The 19,770-nt window shown below is 45.7% G+C and overlaps 1 protein-coding gene across 5 annotated transcripts; it reads right to left on the reverse strand.

The window, feature by feature from the left end:
• Positions 1-1,042: 1,042 nt before the first annotated feature.
• LOC140909051 (myb/SANT-like DNA-binding domain-containing protein 7) lies at positions 1,043-15,195 on the reverse strand. 5 transcript variants are annotated; one of them, XM_078852197.1, is made up of 5 exons: positions 14,768-15,195; positions 14,026-14,698; positions 10,544-10,630; positions 2,345-2,920; positions 1,043-1,682 (listed from the first exon to the last, which is right to left on the reverse strand). In XM_078852197.1, exons 3-5 carry the CDS (start codon positions 10,544-10,546, stop codon positions 1,632-1,634), a joined length of 630 nt encoding a protein of 209 aa, XP_078708323.1. In that variant the 5' UTR covers positions 10,547-10,630; positions 14,026-14,698; positions 14,768-15,195; the 3' UTR covers positions 1,043-1,631. The 5 variants fall into 5 exon arrangements, with proteins under 5 accessions (XP_078708323.1, XP_078708324.1, XP_078708325.1 ...); XM_078852198.1 differs by lacking the exon at positions 14,026-14,698; XM_078852199.1 differs by having other exon boundaries at positions 2,345-2,914; positions 14,026-15,195.
• Positions 15,196-19,770: the final 4,575 nt, after the last annotated feature.

The raw sequence follows: 19,770 nt of genomic DNA on the forward strand, positions 1-19,770 counted from the left end.
TACCAAGATGAGAGCAGCCCTCACAGTTCACAAGCAAGTGGCAACAGCCCTATGGAAGCTTGCAACGCCAGACAGCTACTGGTCAGTTGGGAATCAATTTGGAGTGGGCAAATCTACTGTGGGGGCTGCTGTGATGCAAGTAGCCAACACAATCAAAGATCTGCTAATATCAAGGGTAGTGACCCTGGGAAATGTGCAGGTCATAGTGGATGGCTTTGCTGCAATGGGATTCCCTAACTGTGGTGGGGCCATAGACGGATCCCATATCCCTATCTTGGCACCAGAGCACCAAGCCAGAGAGTACATAAACCGCAAGGGGTACTTTTCAATAGTGCTGCAAGCACTGGTGGATCACAAGGGACATTTCACCAACATCAACGTGGGATGGCTGGGAAAGGTACATGACGCTTGCATCTTCAGGAACTCTGGTCTCTTTCAAAAGCTGCAGGAAGGGACTTTGTTCCCAGATAAGAAAATAACCATTGGGGATGTTGAAATGCCTATAGTTATCCTTGGGGACCCAGCCTACCCCTTTATGCCATGGCTCATGAAGCCGTACACAGGCAGCCTGGACAGTAGTCAGGAGCTGTTCAACTATAGGCTGAGCAAGTGCAGAATGGTGGTAGAATGTGCATTTGGACGTTTAAAGGCGCGCTGGCGCAGTTTACTGACTCGCTTAGACCTCAGCGAAACCAATATTCCCACTGTTATTACTGCTTGCTGTGGCTCCATAATATCTGTGAGAGTAAGGGGGAGACGTTTATGGCAGGGTGGGAGGTTGAGGCAAATCGCCTGGCTGCTGGTTACGCACAGCCAGACACCAGGGCGGTTAGAAGAGCACAGGAGGGCGCGGTACGCATCAGAGAAGCTTTGAAAACCAGTTTCATGACTGGCCAGGCTACGGTGTGATAGTTCTGTTTGTTTCTCCTTCATGAAACCCCCCACCCCTTGGTTCACTCTACTTCCCTGTAAGCTAACCACCCTCCCCTCCTCCCTTCGATCACCGCTTGCAGAGGCAATAAAGTCATTGTTGCTTCACATTCATAAATGCTTTATTAATTCATCACAGAAATAGGGGGATAACTGCCAGGGTAGCCGGGATGGGTGGTGGAGGAGGGAAGCACTGGGAGGGGTGGTGGAGGAGGGAAGGACAAGGCCACACAGCACTTTAAAAGTTTAAAAGTTTAAAACTTATTTAATGCCAGCCTTCTGTTGCTTGGACAATCCTCTGGGGTGGAGTGGCCGGGTGGCCGGAGGCCCCCCACCACATTCTTGGGCGTCAGGGAGGCTATGGGGAGGCTATGGAACTTGGGGAGGAGGGCAGTTGGTTACACAGGGGCTGTGGTAGCAGTCTGTGCTCCTGCTGGCTTTCCTGCTGCTCAACCATATGCTGGAGCATATTAGTTCGATCCTCTAGCAGCCTCAGCATTGAATCCTGCCTCCTCTCATCACGCTGCCGCCACCTTTCAGCTTCAGCCCTCTCTTCAGCCCGCCACCTCTCCTCCCGGTCATTTTGTGCTTTCCTGCACTCTGACATTGTCTGCCTCCATGCATTCCTCTGTGCTCTGTCAGTGTGGGAGGACAGCATGAGCTCAGAGAACATTTCATCGCAAGTGCGTTTTTTTCACCTTCTAATCCTCGCTAGCCTCTGGGAAGGAGAAGATCCTGTGAAACACATGCAGCTGGTGGAGAAAAAAAAAGGGACAGTGGTATTGAAAAAGTCACATTTTATAGAACAATGGGTACATTCTTTCACTGTAAACCTTGCTATTAACATTACATACATAGCACATGTGCTTTCGTTCCAAGGTCACATTTTGCCTTCCCCCACCACGTGGCTAACCCCTCCTCCCTTCCCCCTCCCCGTGGCTAACAGTGGGGAACATTTCTGTTCAGGCACAGGCAAACAGCCCAGCAGGAACGGGCACCTCTGAATGTCCCCTTAAGAAAAGCACCATATTTCAACCAGGTGACTATGAATGATATCACTCTCCTGAGGATAACACAGAGAGATAAAGAACGGATGTTGTTTGAACACCAGCAAACATACACTGCAATGCTTTGTTCTGCAATGATTCCCGAGTACGTGCTACTGGCCTGGAGTGGTAAAGTGTCCTACCATGGTGGACGGGATAAGGCTGCCCTTCCCAGAAACCTTTTGCAAAGGCTTTGAGAGTGCATCCAGGAGAGCTTGATGGAGATGTCCCTGGAGGATTTCTGCTCCATCCCCAGGCACGTTAACAGACTTTTCCAGTAGCTGTACTGGCTGTGAATGCCAGGGCAAATTAATCATTAAACACACTTGCTTTTAAATCATGTATACTATTTTAAAAGGTATACTCACCAGAGGTCCCTTCTCCGCCTGGTGGGTCCGGGAGGCAGCCTTGGGTGGGTGGGAGGCAGCCTTGGGTGACTCCAGGTCCAGGGTGAGAAACAGTTCTTGGCTGTCGGGAAAACCGGTTTCTCCGCTTGCTTGCTGTGAGCTAGCTTCCTTGTCCTCAAAACCTGCTTCCGTGTTGCCTCCATCGCCATTGAAGGAGTCAAACAACACCGTTGGGGTAGTGGTGGCTGAATCCCCTAAAATGGCATGCAGCTCATCATAGAAGCGGCATGTTTGGGGCTCTGACCCGGAGCGGCCGTTCGCCTCTCTGGTTTTCTGGTAGGCTTGCCTCAGCTCCTTAAGTTTCACACGGCACTGCTTCGGATCCCTGTTATGGCCTCTGTCCTTCATGCCCTGGGAGATTTCGACAAATGTTTTGGCATTTCGAAAACTGGAATGGAGTTCTGATAGCACGGATTCCTCTCCACATACAGTGATCAGATCCCGTACCTCCCGTTCGGTCCATGCTGGAGCTCTTTTGCGATTCTGGGACTCCACCATGGTCACCTCTGCTGATGAGCTCTGCATGGTCACCTGCAGCTGGCCAAACAGGAAATGAAATTCAAAAGTTCGCAGGCCTTTTCCTGTCTACCTGGCCAATGCATCTGAGTTGAGAGTGCTGTCCAGAGCAGTCACAATGGATCATTCTGGGATAGCTCCCAGAGGCCAATACCATCTAATTGCATCCACAGTACCCCAAATTCGACCTGGCAAGGCTGATTTCAGCGCTAATCCCCTTGTCGGGGATGGAGTAAAGAAATCGATTTTAAGAGCCCTTTAAATTGGAAAAAAGGGTTTCATCGTGTGGATGGGTGCAGGGTTAAATCAATTTAACGCTGCTAAATTAGACCTCAACTCCTAGTGTAGATCAGGGCTAACAAATTTATTAGAGCATAAGCTTTCGTGAGCTACAGTTCACTTCATTGGATGCATAGAATAGAACATATAGTAAGATATACATAGAAATAAGTTGGAGGTTACCATACAAACTGTGAGAGGCTAATTAGTTAAGATGAAAAGGAGTACTTGTGGCACCTTAGAGACTAACCAATTTATTTGAGCATGAGCTTTCGTGAGCTACAGCTCATGCTCAAATAAATTGGTTAGTCTCTAAGGTGCCACAAGTACTCCTTTTCTTTTTGCGAATACAGACTAACACGGCTGTTCCTCTGAAACCTGTAGTTAAGATGAGCTATTCTCAGCAGGAGAAAAAGAACTTTTGTAGTGATAATCAAGATGGACCATTTAGACAGTTGACAAGAAGGTGTGAGGATACTTAACTTAAGGAAATAGATTCAATATGTGTAAGACCCAGCCACTCCCAGTCTCTATTCAAACCCAAGTTAATGGTATCTAGTTTGCATATTAATTCAAGCTCAGCAGTTCCTCGTTGGAGTCTGTGTTTGAAGATTTTCTGTTGCAAAATTGCCACCCTTAAATCTTTTACTGAGTGGCCACAGAGATTGAAGTGTTCTCCTACCTGTTTTTGAATGTTGTGATTCCTGAGGTCAGATTTGTGTGCATTTTTCTTTTGCGTAGAGACTGTCCGGTTTGGCCAATGTATATGGCAGAGGGGCATTGGTGGCACATGATGGCATATATCACATTGGTAGATGTGCAGGTGAATAAGCCCCTGATGGCGTGGCTAATGTGATTAGGTCCTATGATGGTGTCACTTGAATAAATATGTGGACAGAGTTGGCATCGGGCTTTGTTGCAAGGATAGGTTCCAGGCTTAGTGTTTTTGTTGTGTGGTGTGTGGTTGCTGGTGAGTTGCTTTAGGTTGGGGGGCTGTCTGTAAGCGAGGACTAGGAAATTAGGTTGGTATAGCTACGTAACTTAGAGGTGTGAAAAATCCACACCTCTGAGTGATGCTTTGAACCCAACCTGACCCCGCCAGGGTAGATAGGAGAATTCTCCTGTTGACCTAGCTACTGCCTCATGAAGAAGTGTAGTACCTATGCTTCTGTTAGTATAGATAGTGTCTTCACTGAAGCCCTGCAGCTGCACCACTGCATTATTTTAAGTATAGACAGACTCTCAGACATGGTAATTAGCAGGACTACTTTCATGTGTGAAAGTAAATTTCCCACCCTCACACCTTTTGGGAGGAAAGGATTGCAGTGTTGGTGTGCTTTGTCTCTCAACAAAAGCAGCTGCTTATCCCTCTGTCAGAGTGCCCTCTTCTGTCTGCTTTATGGAATAATAGAATTATAGTATACACAACTGCAGTGACTCTGTGCTTTAGAAACACTTGTGCTAGGGAGAACATGCATGTGGTTAAACTCACCAAGTAATACATACTTTAAATTTATTAGCATTATCGGTTTAGCATTTATTTAAATAAATCATTTCCCTAAAATTAATAGCTTTGGTCTTACAATATTTGAAAGAAAAAAAAAACACTTAAAAATTTCATTAAGTAGAGAAGCATAATTACTCAGGTTCCAGGCAGGAGCATATCCTTGTTGCAAAAATAGTCTTTATATATGCCCATATTCTGATCAACCCAGAAAGCTTTCCTCTCCACCTTCCCTTAACCTATAGTTTAGGAATAAATTGCACAGACCACATACACCATATTGATATTGAATTAAAAAATCATTAATACACCTTCTTTTACCCCCTTCTCACCAGCCTTTATCCCTGGGTCATGATGGGTGTATTTAGCATGTAACCAGAAAGCTGAAAATAATGTTGCCCTTTTTGGCCTGAGGAGTTAGCCAGTTTTCAGATTTATGTGTGTTGTCTCTGTTAGGAGGAGAAATTGATGATGGAGTGTGATAAAAGAAGTGGGGAGGGAGCTCCCTTTTATGGACATCCAGCCATCCAGTAGCTATAAAATCCCTCTTGGTAGCTGTTTTCTAATTGCTCTACCTGTAAAGGGTTAAAAAGTCTCACTGCTATGCATAGGTAAAGGGAAGTGAGTGGGCACCTGGCCAAAAGAGCCAATGGGAAGACTAGTTTCAGAGTAACAGCCGTGTTAGTCTGTATTCGCAAAAAGAAAAGGAGTACTTGTGGCACCTTAGAGACTAACCAATTTATTTGAGCATAAGCTTTCGTGAGCTACAGCTCACTTCATCGGATGCATACTGTGGAAACTGCAGAAGACATTATATACACAGAGACCATGAAACAATACCTCCTCCCACCCCACTCTCCTGCTGGTAATAGCTTATCTAAAGTGATCACTCTCCTTACAATGTGTATGTTAATCAAGTTGGGCCATTTCCAGCACAAATCCAGACTAGAACTTTTTAAAATTGAAACAAGACTCCCCTTTTGTCTGTCTGTCTGTCTGTTCTCGGGGACAGGGCAAAATTATGCTGTGAGAAGCTTGGGTCAGGTATGAAAAATCATCGGTATCATACCTAGAAACGACTCATCTAAAACCCCAGAAATGTAAGTAAATCAGGAAATGTCTAGGAAGATGCAATTAGGTTTATCCGTTTTATTTCTTTATGGCTTGTGGATTCCTCTGTGCTAACCCCAAGCGCTTTTGTTTTGCTTGTAACCTTTAAGCTGGACCTCAAGAGAGCTATTCTTGATGCTTAATCCTTGTAGGGTTTTTTTTTTTTAAATCTAGCAAAAGCCTAAATTCCCAGATATATTTTCTTCTTTTTTTCAATTAATAAAATTTACTTTTTTAAATAACAGAATTGGATTTTTGTGTCTTAAGAGGTTTGTGCAGATGTTGTTTAATTAGCTGGTGGCAACAGCTGATTTTCCTTTTTTTTCTTTCTCAGCTCTTCCCTGGAGGAGGGGTGAAAGGGCTTCCACAGGAAGGAATTCCCAAGTGCGCCTTCCTGGGCTCTCAAAGGGGTTCTGCATTTGACTGGTGGCAGCATCTACCCATCCAAGGTCAGAGAGAAGCTGTAACCTTGGGAGTTTAATACAAGCCTGGAATGGCCTGTATTAATTTTTATAGTCCTTGCGGGCCCCCACCTTCTGCACTCAAAGTGCCAGAGTGGGGAATGAGACTTGACCTGGTGACAGAGTGGTGGGATCATTTTGAACCAGAGGCACAGACCTCAGGATTTTAAAAGGACACATTTTTCCTTTTGGCAGCCCTGCAAAGCCAGGGAGTTTTTTTTCTTTCTTTTCTTTTCTTTGCTGCCTGGTGGGGAACAGGCACACAAAGGGTTCAGCCTGCCAAGCCAGGGAGTCCAACAAGCAGATTTGAATCGGACTACTCTGGTAGTAAAGTTAAGCATGTGCATAAATGTTTGCAGAATCAGAGCCTTTTATTTCAGAGGCTAAAGGATTCCTACTCCTGAGGGAATTCTGCATACACAAAAAGGTTTGCACCAAAACCAAAATTGGGCATACATATTTAAAATATATTTAAAGATTCTGCAAATGTTTTTTATCAATAAGTAAATGTGGAGGCGCCAGCATGGCAGGGAGGAGCACAGGCCACTGGCTGCACAGAGGTGGGAGATCACCCTGCAGTCCCCCCCGGGACAGGGCCTTGGAGGTGAGGCTGCACCCGACCCTGACATGGTGCAAGTGCTGGGTCTGCCTCAGAAAAACCCCAGGGCCCTGCCCCTTTGCGCCAGGTGCACTGGTGTGGGCAGGCAGGCTCAGCCCATCAGGATCCAAGTATGGAGGGACTTAGTGTGCGGGGGATCCAGCTATGGGGTGAGAGGGTTCTGTGTGGGGCAATCTGGGTGCGGGTGGCTCAGTGGGGTCTGGATGCAGGGGGGATCTGGATGCAGGGGGCTCCGGGTGCAGGGGCAATTGGACTCTGCAGGGGGGTCCCGATGAAGGTGGTTGGGCTCAGCAGGGAGAGCTGGGTGTCGGGGGATGGGGCTTGGCAGGGGGGTCTGGGTGTGGTGGGGATCAGCAGGCTGGTGCGGGGACCTGGGGCTCATCAGGGTGAGGATTTGAGTGCAGGCGGCTCAGTATGGCGTGGTCTGGGTGCAGCAGTGGGGGTTCAGATGCAGGGGAGTGGGACTTGGCAGTGGGGTCTGGGTGCAGGGGGACTCCAAATGCGTGGGATGGGGGTTCAAATGTAGGGGGCTGAGCGGGGATGGTCTGGGTGCAGGGATGGGTGTCTAGATGCAAGGGGAGATGGGGTTCAGCAGGGGGTCTAGGTGCAGGGGGCTCCAGATGCAGTGGGTGAGGGTCGGTGAGGTGGGGGTTAGGGTGCAGGGGGTTTGGTGGGGGGTTCTGGTTGCAGGGGTGTGTGGCTCAGCAGGGGGTTATGGGTATGGGGTGTCAAGATGAATGGGGGTTGGGCAGATGGGGGAGCAGCTCCCTGTACAGGGATCCCTCCCCACATGGCTGAGGAGTGATGGGGGCAGGAAATGAGGGGGAGGTGGATAGGGGCAGAGCTTCTTGCTGCTGGTGGAGGTTTCTGGGGTGGGTCTGACATGGCCCTGGCCCAGGCTGCTCCTTGCAGGGGAAGAGGAAGTCCTATCTCCCCGCCTCCAGGATGGTGGCCAGGACGTCCCCAGCCTTCCTCCCTCTCTCTAGAGTGATTTACCTCTCTACCAGCTGATGCAGACGCCCAAAACAACATGCCAGCACTGCTGGGGAGTGGCGCATAACCGCTCTTGTGGCTTCCCTTTGCTTCCCCTGTAAGAAAGTAATTTTTCTGTGGGAAAGCAAAGAAATCTGCGGAGGACATGAATTCTGGGCATGCACAGTGATGCAGAATTCCCCCAGGAGTAAAGGATGAGTTTGCATTTATAATTAAAAAAATAACTAAAGAGAAATTTCTAATCTATTTTGGTTGTCCATGAGGGAACAAACCTCTCAGCTTTTGGCTGAACAAATGCCCTAACATTATATCCTCTTTGCTTAAGTCCAATACGATCGTTTATTCTTGAACTCAAGTCTTTACCAGCCATTTTGTGCTAATGGAGAACTAGTTGTAGTTCTTGAAAAATAATAGCATATCAAGCTAGATACTACCTCTCAGCACATTGGTATTGTACAAGTGTTATTACTCAGACTCCTAAATTTTTAACTTTTCTGAGGAAAACAAGTGTTAAAAATACCACAGTTCTGTACATTAATGAAAATTACATGTCTGTATGACACTCTTGATATTATTCTATAACGTGAACACTTTATAGTGTGAACAATTCAGTCAGTGCAATAACTTTTACTGTGCTTTCCTTTATAGGTAACTATAACTTGCGTTGTAGTTAAGAGCTTACATTTATCAGCCTTAGCTTTGTTTATAAGGTTTTACATCTTAGCTGTAAAAAATAAATCCTTGATTTATATTTGCTAAGCAAAATCTCAAGATAGTCCAAAGGTAAATTTGATTCTTTGTGTATGCCTATAATTCAATATCTTAATTTTCACAAACAGAAGAGTATGTAACATTTTCCCTACTTAAAGTAGCATTAAAAGATATCACACACTCAAAGAACTGTGTTGAAATAACATTTTGAGACTGGCTTACATTTAAAATAAAATATCAAACAAATGGGACATCCATAGCTGAAATTGAAAGTCCATCCTTAAGGGAAGTCAGTCTCAAAACTAATGGCTGGCTAGTGAGTTGGTGGTATGTTGGTGGTAAGGTGGTATGTTGGTGGTAAGGTCTCATAACAGGCCTTAGTTCTAACTTAGCCAGTTAGGGGATGATGTTTGTAGTATGATAAACAAGGAATTGCCTGAATGTAGACCACTAACTTGTGATCCAAATTGGCTTCTTCTAATACTCTGACGAGAAGCCATGGGCAGGCAATTGTAATTTCCAGTATCTACTGGTTGACTAACTGAAGAATAACTTATTTTTATTTTGAGAGTTATATTTTTGGGAATCCCTTTTAACTTTAATTTGTGACTAATAAACCAGCTGGTCTGAGGGGGTGACCAACTGATTTGGGACCTTTTCCTAATTCTGGTCAAACTTACTGGAGCATTATATGGTGTGGGATTAACATCAAATGTGTCCACTCTTCACAGACCAATCTTCATTTTGTTCAATAATGAAATATCGGATGGCTGTCATGCATTTTGACATCCAAGGAGGATCCATAGGGTAAGCAGGAAAAGCTTCCAATTCTGTTTTGGAAAGTGTAGGAAACTCTTGGTTGTTCAGTTCATGTGGACTCTACACATACTGGGTTCCGCAGTGTCTCCATAAAAGGGTTTGTGTTAGATCAATCCCTGCAGGTGTGTGGAGCCCAAGCCTCCAAGAGAACACCCACCCTCTACCTCCCCAAGTGCCCCATGGACCCTGCTCATCAGTTGCCCCATCCGCTTTGTCATCTTTGAGGAAGTTAGCCAATGCTCTGTGGCACTGTGTGGCACTAGCCCTTTAAGAGAGTGTACGGTCAGTGCACCCTGTGGTTGGTCAGCTGACCCAAATTTGGTTTTAAAGAGAGCGCCTGGTTCTATAAAAGGTCAGAGAGCGTGAGCACCTGTGAGGGAGGATTGGTTGTGTGTGGGTTGGTAAGTTTTGTAAGGAAGCTGAAGGAGTAGCAGAGCTGCTAGAGTCCCCTGAGAGGGGAGGTAGTGAGAGCCTAAATTGTGATGGGTGAGTGGAGGAACTGTTTTGTTTGTTTGTGGTTTGGACAATACACCTGCCTAAAAGAGTCTGTGGGAGTGGCAGCAAATCCTTAGCAAGCTGGGCAGAAGCCCTGTCTTGTGATGCTCTGACCTTCCCCTGCATGCACATTTCCAGTTGAGTTAGCTTTGCTTTCCTGGTGTGTCAGGGGGAAACAGAGAGGTGCTCACTATGAAGATTTAGGGTGACCACATGGTCAAGGGCACTGTCTCTTACCTTGCTCATAAATGTCTTCATAGGGGATAGGAACATTTTGGGCCCCAAATTCCCTCCTCTCTATCAGTGTCCCATCTGTCTGCCCTTTATTATGTCTCTCTAAGGTAGTCAAATTCACCTAACAACTGCATGTCACTGTTCTCTCACATTTCTACTGTGGCTGTTTTACGGCACTGTTATAACTTGTTTGTGGGCTGCCAGTGAATGTGCAATGGGAACTTAAAGCCATGGTAAACTGAGATGCTGCATCCCTAAGGAATGAGTCTCTTAGGGACTCACTTTGAAAGTAAACTATAGTCCTGTTCAATATGGCATCATTTTATTGTCTGGGTGCATCTGCACATAATCTTTACTTCAGGTTCTGAACAACATGAAAAGGCTTACAAGAGATAAATTAGACTAAGTATAGCACTCACCATTAATCATGAGACTAAACAAGCAGGAGCTCTGGAGAATGTACACAGCTGCCAGGCCATTTATCTTGTTGTCAGAAGAAGATTCTCCTGCGGAGAGGAACTCAGATGTGGTGGTTTGGCCTCTTTTGTGTGTCTGTGTTTCAGTTTGCAGACAATACTTGTGTGTGTATATATGATACTAAAATCACCTAGACCTTAAAGTGCAGTTCTGTGCTGAAAAATTTCTGTAAAAGTGTCACCTTCCTGCTCAACAGATCAGTACCTTATGTGCACTGAGAATCGTGCTTGCCTATGTAAGGGACAAAAGTGTTTACTACTTTTTACTTCTGAATGAGTACATTAGATTGTATTCTGACGCACTTAACAGAATTCTTAGCTACATTCAAATTACAGGCCTGCATTCTGCCCTAAGTTCACCTGTGCAATCCAACAGAGGACAAGATGTATCTCATGGTGATGTGGTAAGATAGAAAGTGCACAGTTTGATCTTCAGTTCAGATTGAATATGTGATGTTGGAGCTGGCAGTTAGTAAAACCCATTTTTATAGAATCATAGAATCATAGAATATCAGGGTTGGAAGGGACCCCAGAAGGTCATCTAGTCCAACTCCCTGCTCGAAGCAGGACCAATTCCCAGTTAAATCATCCCAGCCAGGGCTTTGTCAAGCCTGACCTTAAAAACCTCTAAGGAAGGAGATTCTACCACCTCCCTAGGTAACGCATTCCAGTGTTTCACCACCCTCTTAGTGAAACAGTTTTTCCTAATATCCAATCTAAACCTCCCCCACTGCAACTTGAGACCATTATTCCTCGTTCTGTCATCTGCTACCATTGAGAACAGTCTAGAGCCATCCTCTTTGGAACCCCCTTTCAGGTAGTTGAAAGCAGCTATCAAATCCCCCCTCATTCTTCTCTTCTGCAGACTAAACAATCCCAGCTCCCTCAGCCTCTCCTCATAAGTCATGTGTTCCAGACCCCTAATCATTTTTGTTGCCCTTCGCTGGACTCTCTCCAATTTATCCACATCCTTCTTGTAGTGTGGGGCCCAAAATTGGACACAGTACTCCAGATGAGGCCTCACCAATGTCGAATAGAGGGGAACGATCACGTCCCTCAATCTGCTCGCTATGCCCCTACTTATACATCCCAAAATGCCATTGGCCTTCTTGGCAACAAGGGCACACTGCTGACTCATATCCAGCTTCTCATCCACTGTCACCCCTAGGTCCTTTTCCGCAGAACTGCTGCCTAGCCATTCGGTCCCTAGTCTGTAGCGGTGCATTGGATTCTTCCGTCCTGCACTTATCCTTATTGAACCTCATCAGATTTCTTTTGGCCCAATCCTCCAATTTGTCTAGGTCCTTCTGTATCCTATCCCTCCCCTCCAGCGTATCTACCACTCCTCCCAGTTTAGTATCATCCGCAAATTTGCTGAGAGTGCAATCTACACCATCCTCCAGATCATTTATGAAGATATTGAACAAAACCGGCCCCAGGACCGACCCTTGGGGCACTCCGCTTGACACCGGCTGCCAACTAGACATGGAGCCATTGATCACTACCCGTTGAGCCCGACAATCTAGCCAGCTTTCTACCCACCTTATAGTGCATTCATCCAGCCCATACTTCCTTAACTTGCTGACAAGAATACTGTGAGAGACCGTGTCAAAAGCTTTGCTAAAGTCAAGAAACAATACATCCACTGCTTTCCCTTCATCCACAGAACCAGTAATCTCATCATAGAAGGCGATTAGATTAGTCAGGCATGACCTTGGTGAATCTATGCTGGCTGTTCCTGATCACTTTCCTCTCATGCAAGTGCTTCAGGATTGATTCTTTGAGGACCTGCTCCATGATTTTTCCAGGGACTGAGGTGAGGCTGACTGGCCTGTAGTTTCCAGGATCCTCCTTCTTCCCCTTTTTTAAAGATTGGCACTACATTAGCCTTTTTCCAGTCATCCGGGACTTCCCCCGTTCGCCACGAGTTTTCAAAGATAATGGCCAATGGCTCTGCAATCACAGCCGCCAATTCCTTCAGCACTCTCGGATGCAACTCGTCCGGCCCCATGGACTTGTGCACGTCCAGCTTTTCTAAATAGTCCCTAACCACCTCTATCTCCACAGAGGGCTGGCCATCTCTTCCCCATTTTGTGATGCCCAGCGCAGCAGTCTGGGAGCTGACCTTGTTAGTGAAGACAGAGGCAAAAAAAGCATTGAGTACATTAGCTTTTTCCACATCCTCTGTCACTAGGTTGCCTCCCTCATTCAGTAAGGGGCCCACACTTTCCTTGGCTTTCTTCTTGTTGCCAACATACCTGAAGAAACCCTTCTTGTTACTCTTGACATCTCTTGCTAGCTGCAGCTCCAGGTGCGATTTGGCCCTCCTGATATCATTCCTACATGCCCGAGCAATATTTTTATACTCTTCCCTGGTCATATGTCCAACCTTCCACTTCTTGTAAGCTTCTTTTTTATGTTTAAGATCCGCTAGGATTTCACCATTAAGCCAAGCTGGTTGCCTGCCATATTTACTATTCTTTTGACTCATCGTGATGGTTTGTCCCTGTAACCTCAACAGGGATTCCTTGAAATACAGCCAGCTCTCCTGGACTCCTTTCCCCTTCATGTTAGTCCCCCCAGGGGATCCTGGCCATCCGTTCCCTGAGGGAGTCGAAGTCTGCTTTCCTGAAGTCCAGGGTCTGTATCCTGCTGCTTACCTTTCTTCCCTGCGTCAGGATCCTGAACTCAACCAACTCATGGTCACTGCCTCCCAGATTCCCATCCACTTTTGCTTCCCCCACTAATTCTACCCGGTTTGTGAGCAGCAGGTCAAGAAAAGCGCCCCCCCTAGTTGGCTCCTCTAGCACTTGCGCCAGGAAATTGTCCCCTACGCTTTCCAAAAACTTCCTGGATTGTCTATGCACTGCTGTATTGCTCTCCCAGCAGATATCAGGAAAATTAAAGTCACCCATGAGAATCAGGGCATGCGATCTAGTAGCTTCCGTGAGCTGCCGGAAGAAAGCCTCATCTACCTCATCCCCCTGGTCCGGTGGTCTATAGCAGACTCGCACCACTACATCACTCTTGTTGCACACACTTCTAAACTTAATCCAGAGACACTCAGGTTTTTCTACAGTTTCGTACCAGAGCTCTGAGCAGTCATACTGCTCCCTTACATACAGTGCTACTCCCCCACCTTTTCTGCCCTGCCTGTCCTTCCTGAACAGTTTATAACCATCCATGACAGTACTCCAGTCATGTGAGTTATCCCACCAAGTCTCTGTTATTCCAATCACGTCATAGTTCCTTGACATCACCAGGACCTCCAGTTCTCCCTGCTTGTTTCCAAGGCTTTGTGCATTTGTATATAAGCACTTGAGATAACCTGCTGATCGCCCCTCATTCCCAGTATGAGGCAGGAGCCCTCCCCTCACAGACATTCCTGCCTGTGCTTCCTCCCGGTATCCCGCTTTCCCACTTACCTCAGGGCTTTGGTCTCCTTCCCCCGGTGAACCTAGTTTAAAGCCCTCCTCACTAGGTTAGCCAGCCTGCTGGCAAAGATGCTCTTCCCTCTCTTCGTAAGATGGAGCCCGTCTCTGCCCAGCACTCCTCCTTCATGGAACACCATCCCATGGTCAAAGAATCCAAAGCCTTCTCTCCGACACCACCTGCGTAGCCATTCGTTGACTTCGACGATTTGACGGTCCCTACCCAGGCCTTTTCCTTCCACGGGAAGGATGGACGAGAACACCACTTGCGTCTCCAACTCCTTTATCCTTCTTCCCAGAGCCACGTAGTCCGCAGTGATCTGCTCAAGGTCATTCTTGGCAGTATCATTGGTGCCCACGTGGAGAAGCAGGAAGGGGTAGCGATCCGAGGGCTTGATGAGTCTCGGCAGTCTCTCCGTCACATCGCGAATCCTAGCCCCTGGCAAGCAGCAGACTTCTCAGTTTTCCCAGTCAGGACGGGAGATAGATGACTCAGTCCCCCGGAGGAGAGAGTCCCCGACCACCACCACCCGCCTTCTCCTCTTGGGAGTGGTGGTCGTGGAACCCCCAACCTCAGGACATCGCATCTCATGCCTTCCAACCAGCGGAGTCTCCTTCTGCTTTCTCGCCCCAGACATATCATCTAGTCCACTCTCCGCAACGGTACCTGTGGAGAGAACATGAAAGCGGTTAGTTACCTGTGTCTGTGTTACTGGAACCCGGACATTCCGCTTACCTCTTCTGGAGGTCACATGTTGCCACGCTTCTTCACTGGCCTCTTGGCTCCTCTGTGCAACCTGCTCTATATCTTTAGAGCTTTGTGCCCCTAGAAGCATATCCTGAGTTTTGTCCAGAAAATCCTCAGTTTCTCGTATGCAACGCAGGGTTGTTATCTGTTGCTCCAGACCTTCAATCTTCTCTTCCAATATGGAGACCAGCTTGCACTTTGTACAGACAAAGTCGCTTCTGTCCTGTGGAAGAAAGACAAACATGGCACATCCAGTGCAGGTCACAATAGCTGAACCCCCCCCTTCCATATCACCTTCCTACTATGAGCTTCCTCAGAGCAGTTTGCAAGACGTAAGCCTCACTGGGCTCACTCCAGGCGAACTCCCAGGCAAACTCCTGCTGTGAGCTGCTCTGCTGTCCCCCGCCACTCAGCTGGTTCGCGAAGCTCTGGCTATTTTTAAACAGCCAGGCTTCCCTGACACAAACAAAGGGACACCCTAATGCCCGCCCCCTGCAGGCTAGCAGCCAATCAGACACTCACTCAGGCTCTCACACTGCCCTCCCAGCAAACACACGCTCGGATACTTCCTCAGCAAGCAAACACACACACACTCGGATACTTACCAGTTCCAGGCAAACTCCTGTTTTTCTGTTCTTAAACAGAGTAAATCATTGAAGAACAAGGCACTTTGTACCCCTCTATGCCATTTTCAGAGTGATTTTTTCAATGTCAAAGCACACTTTAAAAACAAACTACCTGAAGAATAATCTGTTACTATCTTTTCTTTTGAGCCTTAAAATTACCTCAGACCTTAAATGTTTAGGGCAAAAGACTCCAATGATTTGTCTCCTTAGTTTGACCTTTTACATGAAACCAGTAAATCGACCAGTTTTGCACTTCTCTGGTTATTGTCCTGAGCTCTTGAGAAAAGAATTATTTAATCTGAACTAATAGTGTTACTCCGTTGGATTTATCATAATAGATTAGGCCATTAGCTGTTCAAATCCAGGAGCCTGCCTTCTGCATTACCCTATATGTGATGCTTCAGAGGAAAGCAAAATAGTCCCCATAAATGACTTGGACAGTTGTGCAATACTAGTGCATAGTGGGAGGGGGAATTCTTTCCTGAACTTACTTTTGATCAGTTTAATGCCCTGAAGCATGAAATTTGCTTACCATTAATTTTCTTGTACAAAAAAGTACTAAAACCTTAAGTTTTGACAGTCATCAGATCTTGAAGCATACTTCCCTGTCTCTGAGCCAAGGACTTATGTGTGGAAACTACAGTAGCCACCGTACAGGACTGAAAATGCCAAGATAACTTGTGTTTTTTGTGCACACAAAAATCAGGAGCTTAATAAGTTACCACAAATGACTGTGGAAGGCAGCGTTAAACCCTAACATAGAAATGAAAGGAGATGATGAATGATCTCACTGCCTTGGGAATCAGGCCTTGCCATATTTTCCAAGACTGCCTGCAAACAGTTATGCAGGCTGGAGATAAGTGAATTATACCTGCCTCTGAGGAGACATCCTGCATCATGAAATCAGCATAGGATGGGGAAAAAAGCTCACAAGCTTTTCAGTTTATATTTTCTCTTTACAATACAGCACATGTTCTGTAAATGTATGCATATAGACAGTTTGAGTCTCTCACTACATTCTAATACAATGTTTCTGATGCTCTTTAGGGTCATGGACATACGCTGCCAGTTAGAGTTTGTAATGTACTTTAGGAGTCAGGGACTGTAATGGGACACTAGATGGGGAGGGCTCTGAGTTACTCCAGATAATTCTTTCCTAGGTGTCTGGCTGCCCACCTGCTCAGGGTCTAACTGATCACCGTATTTAGGGTCAGGAAGGAATTTTCCCCTGAGTCAGGTTGGCTGAGACCCTGGATTTTTTTTGCTTTCCTCTGTAGCATGGGGAATGGGTCACTTGCCGCTTTAAATCAGTGTAAATGGCAGATTCTCTGTAACTTGAAGTTTTAGACCTCAGTAACTCAGCCAGAGGTTATGGGTCTATTACAGGAGTGAGTGGGCGAGGTTCTGTGGCCTGCAACATGCAGGAGGGCAGACTAGATCACGGTAGTCCCTTCTCACCTTAAAGTCTATGAATTTAGTGTCAGGGCTTGCTGAACTCCTCCTCTATTGTATTCCAGCTGTGTGTCTCCTCATTTTCTCCCGTTGTCAGATCTGGCTTCCTCCAATTCTCCCATAGCTCACTATGACTTTTCATGGGATCTATGATTCTGAAAGTCTTTCTTGTGAGGCATGGGCTGTCACTTCTTTAGAACTCCATGAGCTCTTGGTTTTGTACCTCTTTTTAGTATCATTAAAGAGATTTAATCATGGATACTTTAAGGTTTTTATTTCATCCTGACTGGCTTCTTTTAGAAAAGAAATACTTGAAAACCACAATATTTTACATTTATATGCAAACTCTCTGGGACAGAAATTGTCTTGCTGTTCTGTGTATATATGATGCCTAATCCCTCGCTGATACTACTACCACACTGACATTGCATTATTAAATACAAATAATAAACACTGATACTTTCCATGCCACAATCTCAAAGAACTTCACGTATGTATGTGTTTTATTTAACCACATTTTAAAATGGGGATTGGACACAGAGGTTAAAGGCAACGTAGTCAAACATGGGTGCCTAAAATCCCTATTTGGATGCCTAAATAACTAGCCTACTATTTAGAGGACAATCATGCTTATGGGTGCTCAGCACCTTTTGAAGGTTGCTGGATTGAGACTAAAGTGCTCCATTTATTCACAGAGAAGGTACACAGAACCCCAGGCAGTGAGAGCATAAGCTTCCCAACTCTCTTCCACCACTGGCTCTTGGTTCTACCCAGAGGGGACCACCTCTAGGTGATGAGGACAGAGTGAAGCCGTGGAGCCCACTGGCTGAAATTGCTGATAAGGTTACCAAGGGTGCCCCTCCGGAAGTGGCTTTGTGCTGTGGACCACTCTTTGTTTTGGAGCTGGATTTGAGACCCTGTTTCTTCACATAGGCCAAACTGTCATCAAATTTCATGACCACTTTTGTTTATTATGGACCTGGGCTGAATTTGAACCAGCATCTCAGAAATAAAAAGGTCCGTGTCCCACTGCCAGTCTTCTTATCCATCCTATGTTTTTCACTCCATGTTAATCCATGTTACAGCCGTTGTCTGCACTATCTCCCAGCTTTTCAGGCTATTTTACTATGCTTCAAGGCCAGGCCAAAGCAGCAGGGTATTAACATTGCCCTTCTAATACAATGTTATTGATAATGTGAATTCTCATAATAATTCTAATAAAATTAACTTACTCATTCCCTCCTCTAGACTTCCTAGTGCTTGCTCGTTCTGTGTCTGGTTTGTGTAGATTGTAAAGCCTTTTGGACAAGGAATGTCTACATCTTGTAGAGAGACATGGTGGGTGAGGTAATATCTTTCATTTGACCAACTTTGGTTGGTGAGAGAGACAAGCTTTCAAGATTATACAGAGCTCTTCTTCTGGTCTTGTACACAGTGACACTTATTGTTGGAGCTTAATAAATAATAATCTTGATGCTACTTGCTGCCTACTTCCTATCTCCATTTTTCCTGCTCCATTGTAGCATTGTTTCACATCCTAAACTGTGGTGAGCTGACAGGTTGGAAGGAACTGAATTATTACTCTTCTTTCCTCCGCACTGCATCTAGTCTTAAAGGGGCAGCACAAGAAACAGAATTCCCACCCCATATGATTAACTATTTTTGGAAGACTTTTGGTCCCCTTAAAACATGGACTAGTAAGCACTAGTTCTGAGGGATTTCATACTGAAATAAATCTGTTAGAGGGAGCTGAGTTGGTGACTTTATCAGGTCAGGCCCAGAAGGTCAGGTGATACAAATCAGCGAAGTGCTTGACGCAGTTCTGGTAACTTTGATGAGCACGTGTTTGCAGTGTGGGTCCATAAAATAGTTAATCTCTATAAAATCCTAGACTTTATGCCTTTGGAAGCATTAATTCATGTCTTAGCAACATGGTACACTGATTATTATAATTCTTTCTGTGTTGTCTTACCATCTGCCTACCTACAGAAATTACAATCGTATTGAATTCTACTGCCAGCATCCCGAGCCATGCTAAGAAATATGAGAATACTTGGTTGGTTGATTCTGTCATGGTTTTTCAAACAGCAGCCAAAACTAATACATCAATCTGAGCTGCCTTAGCTCAAGCCTCCTCACAGTTGCAATGCCTTCCATACTTTCCCCTCTCGTTGTACGCTACCAACAAATAGCAGTTGCCAAGCAGATAGGAATGATAGGAGTTCTCCTGCTGTCTTCAATGGAAGCAGGAGCAGGCCCCAAGTATAGTTAATCACTCATTTTCAGTATTGTCATCTCCACTTCCTGCCAACCATATGGCACCGTGCAGATTTTATGGAACCATGGAAATTAGAGATTGAAAAGGCTAGAGCTATTGGGCCCAGTTTTCAAGGCCTGACACCCAAGATCCACGTGGAAAAATGCGTTTCAGAACTGTGCTATATTTGCATGTGTTGCCACCATGATTGTGTGTGCAAATCAGGTGACTGCATGCTCCCTGGACTTGTTAGGTATCTAGTCAATAGTTGGATACACAGTCACCTGACTTGCATGTGCAATCACAATAATTGTACACAAAAATGTGTGAAGTATTTTGTGGGCCTGAGTTTTCTCTTTGAAAAATTGGCCCATTCCCTTCCAACCCATCATCCTGCCATTTCATTATTGATCCCCTACCTAACAGTCTCCAGGGCTTTGTCACTGTCAAGCAATAGGACTTCTGCCACTTCCCTAGTAGGCAAAGTGTACCCATAGTCTGGTGGGTCTCATCCTCAAAATGTTTCCTGATAGCTGCTGCTTTTGGGCAAGGATCATTTGTCTAAGTACATCATTTCATTATTTTGGTGTCTATATTTTATTAAATGATACAATTGTAATAAAACTAAACAAACAACTTTATCACTCCCAGCTGAT

Source organism: Lepidochelys kempii, chromosome 3 (assembly GCF_965140285.1).
Source record: "Lepidochelys kempii isolate rLepKem1 chromosome 3, rLepKem1.hap1, whole genome shotgun sequence".
In the NCBI taxonomy this organism is placed as follows: domain Eukaryota; kingdom Metazoa; phylum Chordata; order Testudines; family Cheloniidae; genus Lepidochelys; species Lepidochelys kempii.

Excerpts from the sequence above, each read along its gene's own strand:
- LOC140909051 (XM_078852195.1), bottom strand. The coding sequence starts at position 7,904 with ATGTTGTTTTGGGCGTCTGCATCAGCTGGTAGAGAG. Across the intron at positions 2,921-7,868 it reads CTGCATCAGCTGGTAGAGAG|CTGCAGGTGACCATGCAGAG; the intron begins GTAAATCACTCT and ends CTGTTTGGCCAG. Across the intron at positions 1,683-2,344 it reads AGGCGGAGAAGGGACCTCTG|CTGCATGTGTTTCACAGGAT; the intron begins GTGAGTATACCT and ends TTTCTCCACCAG.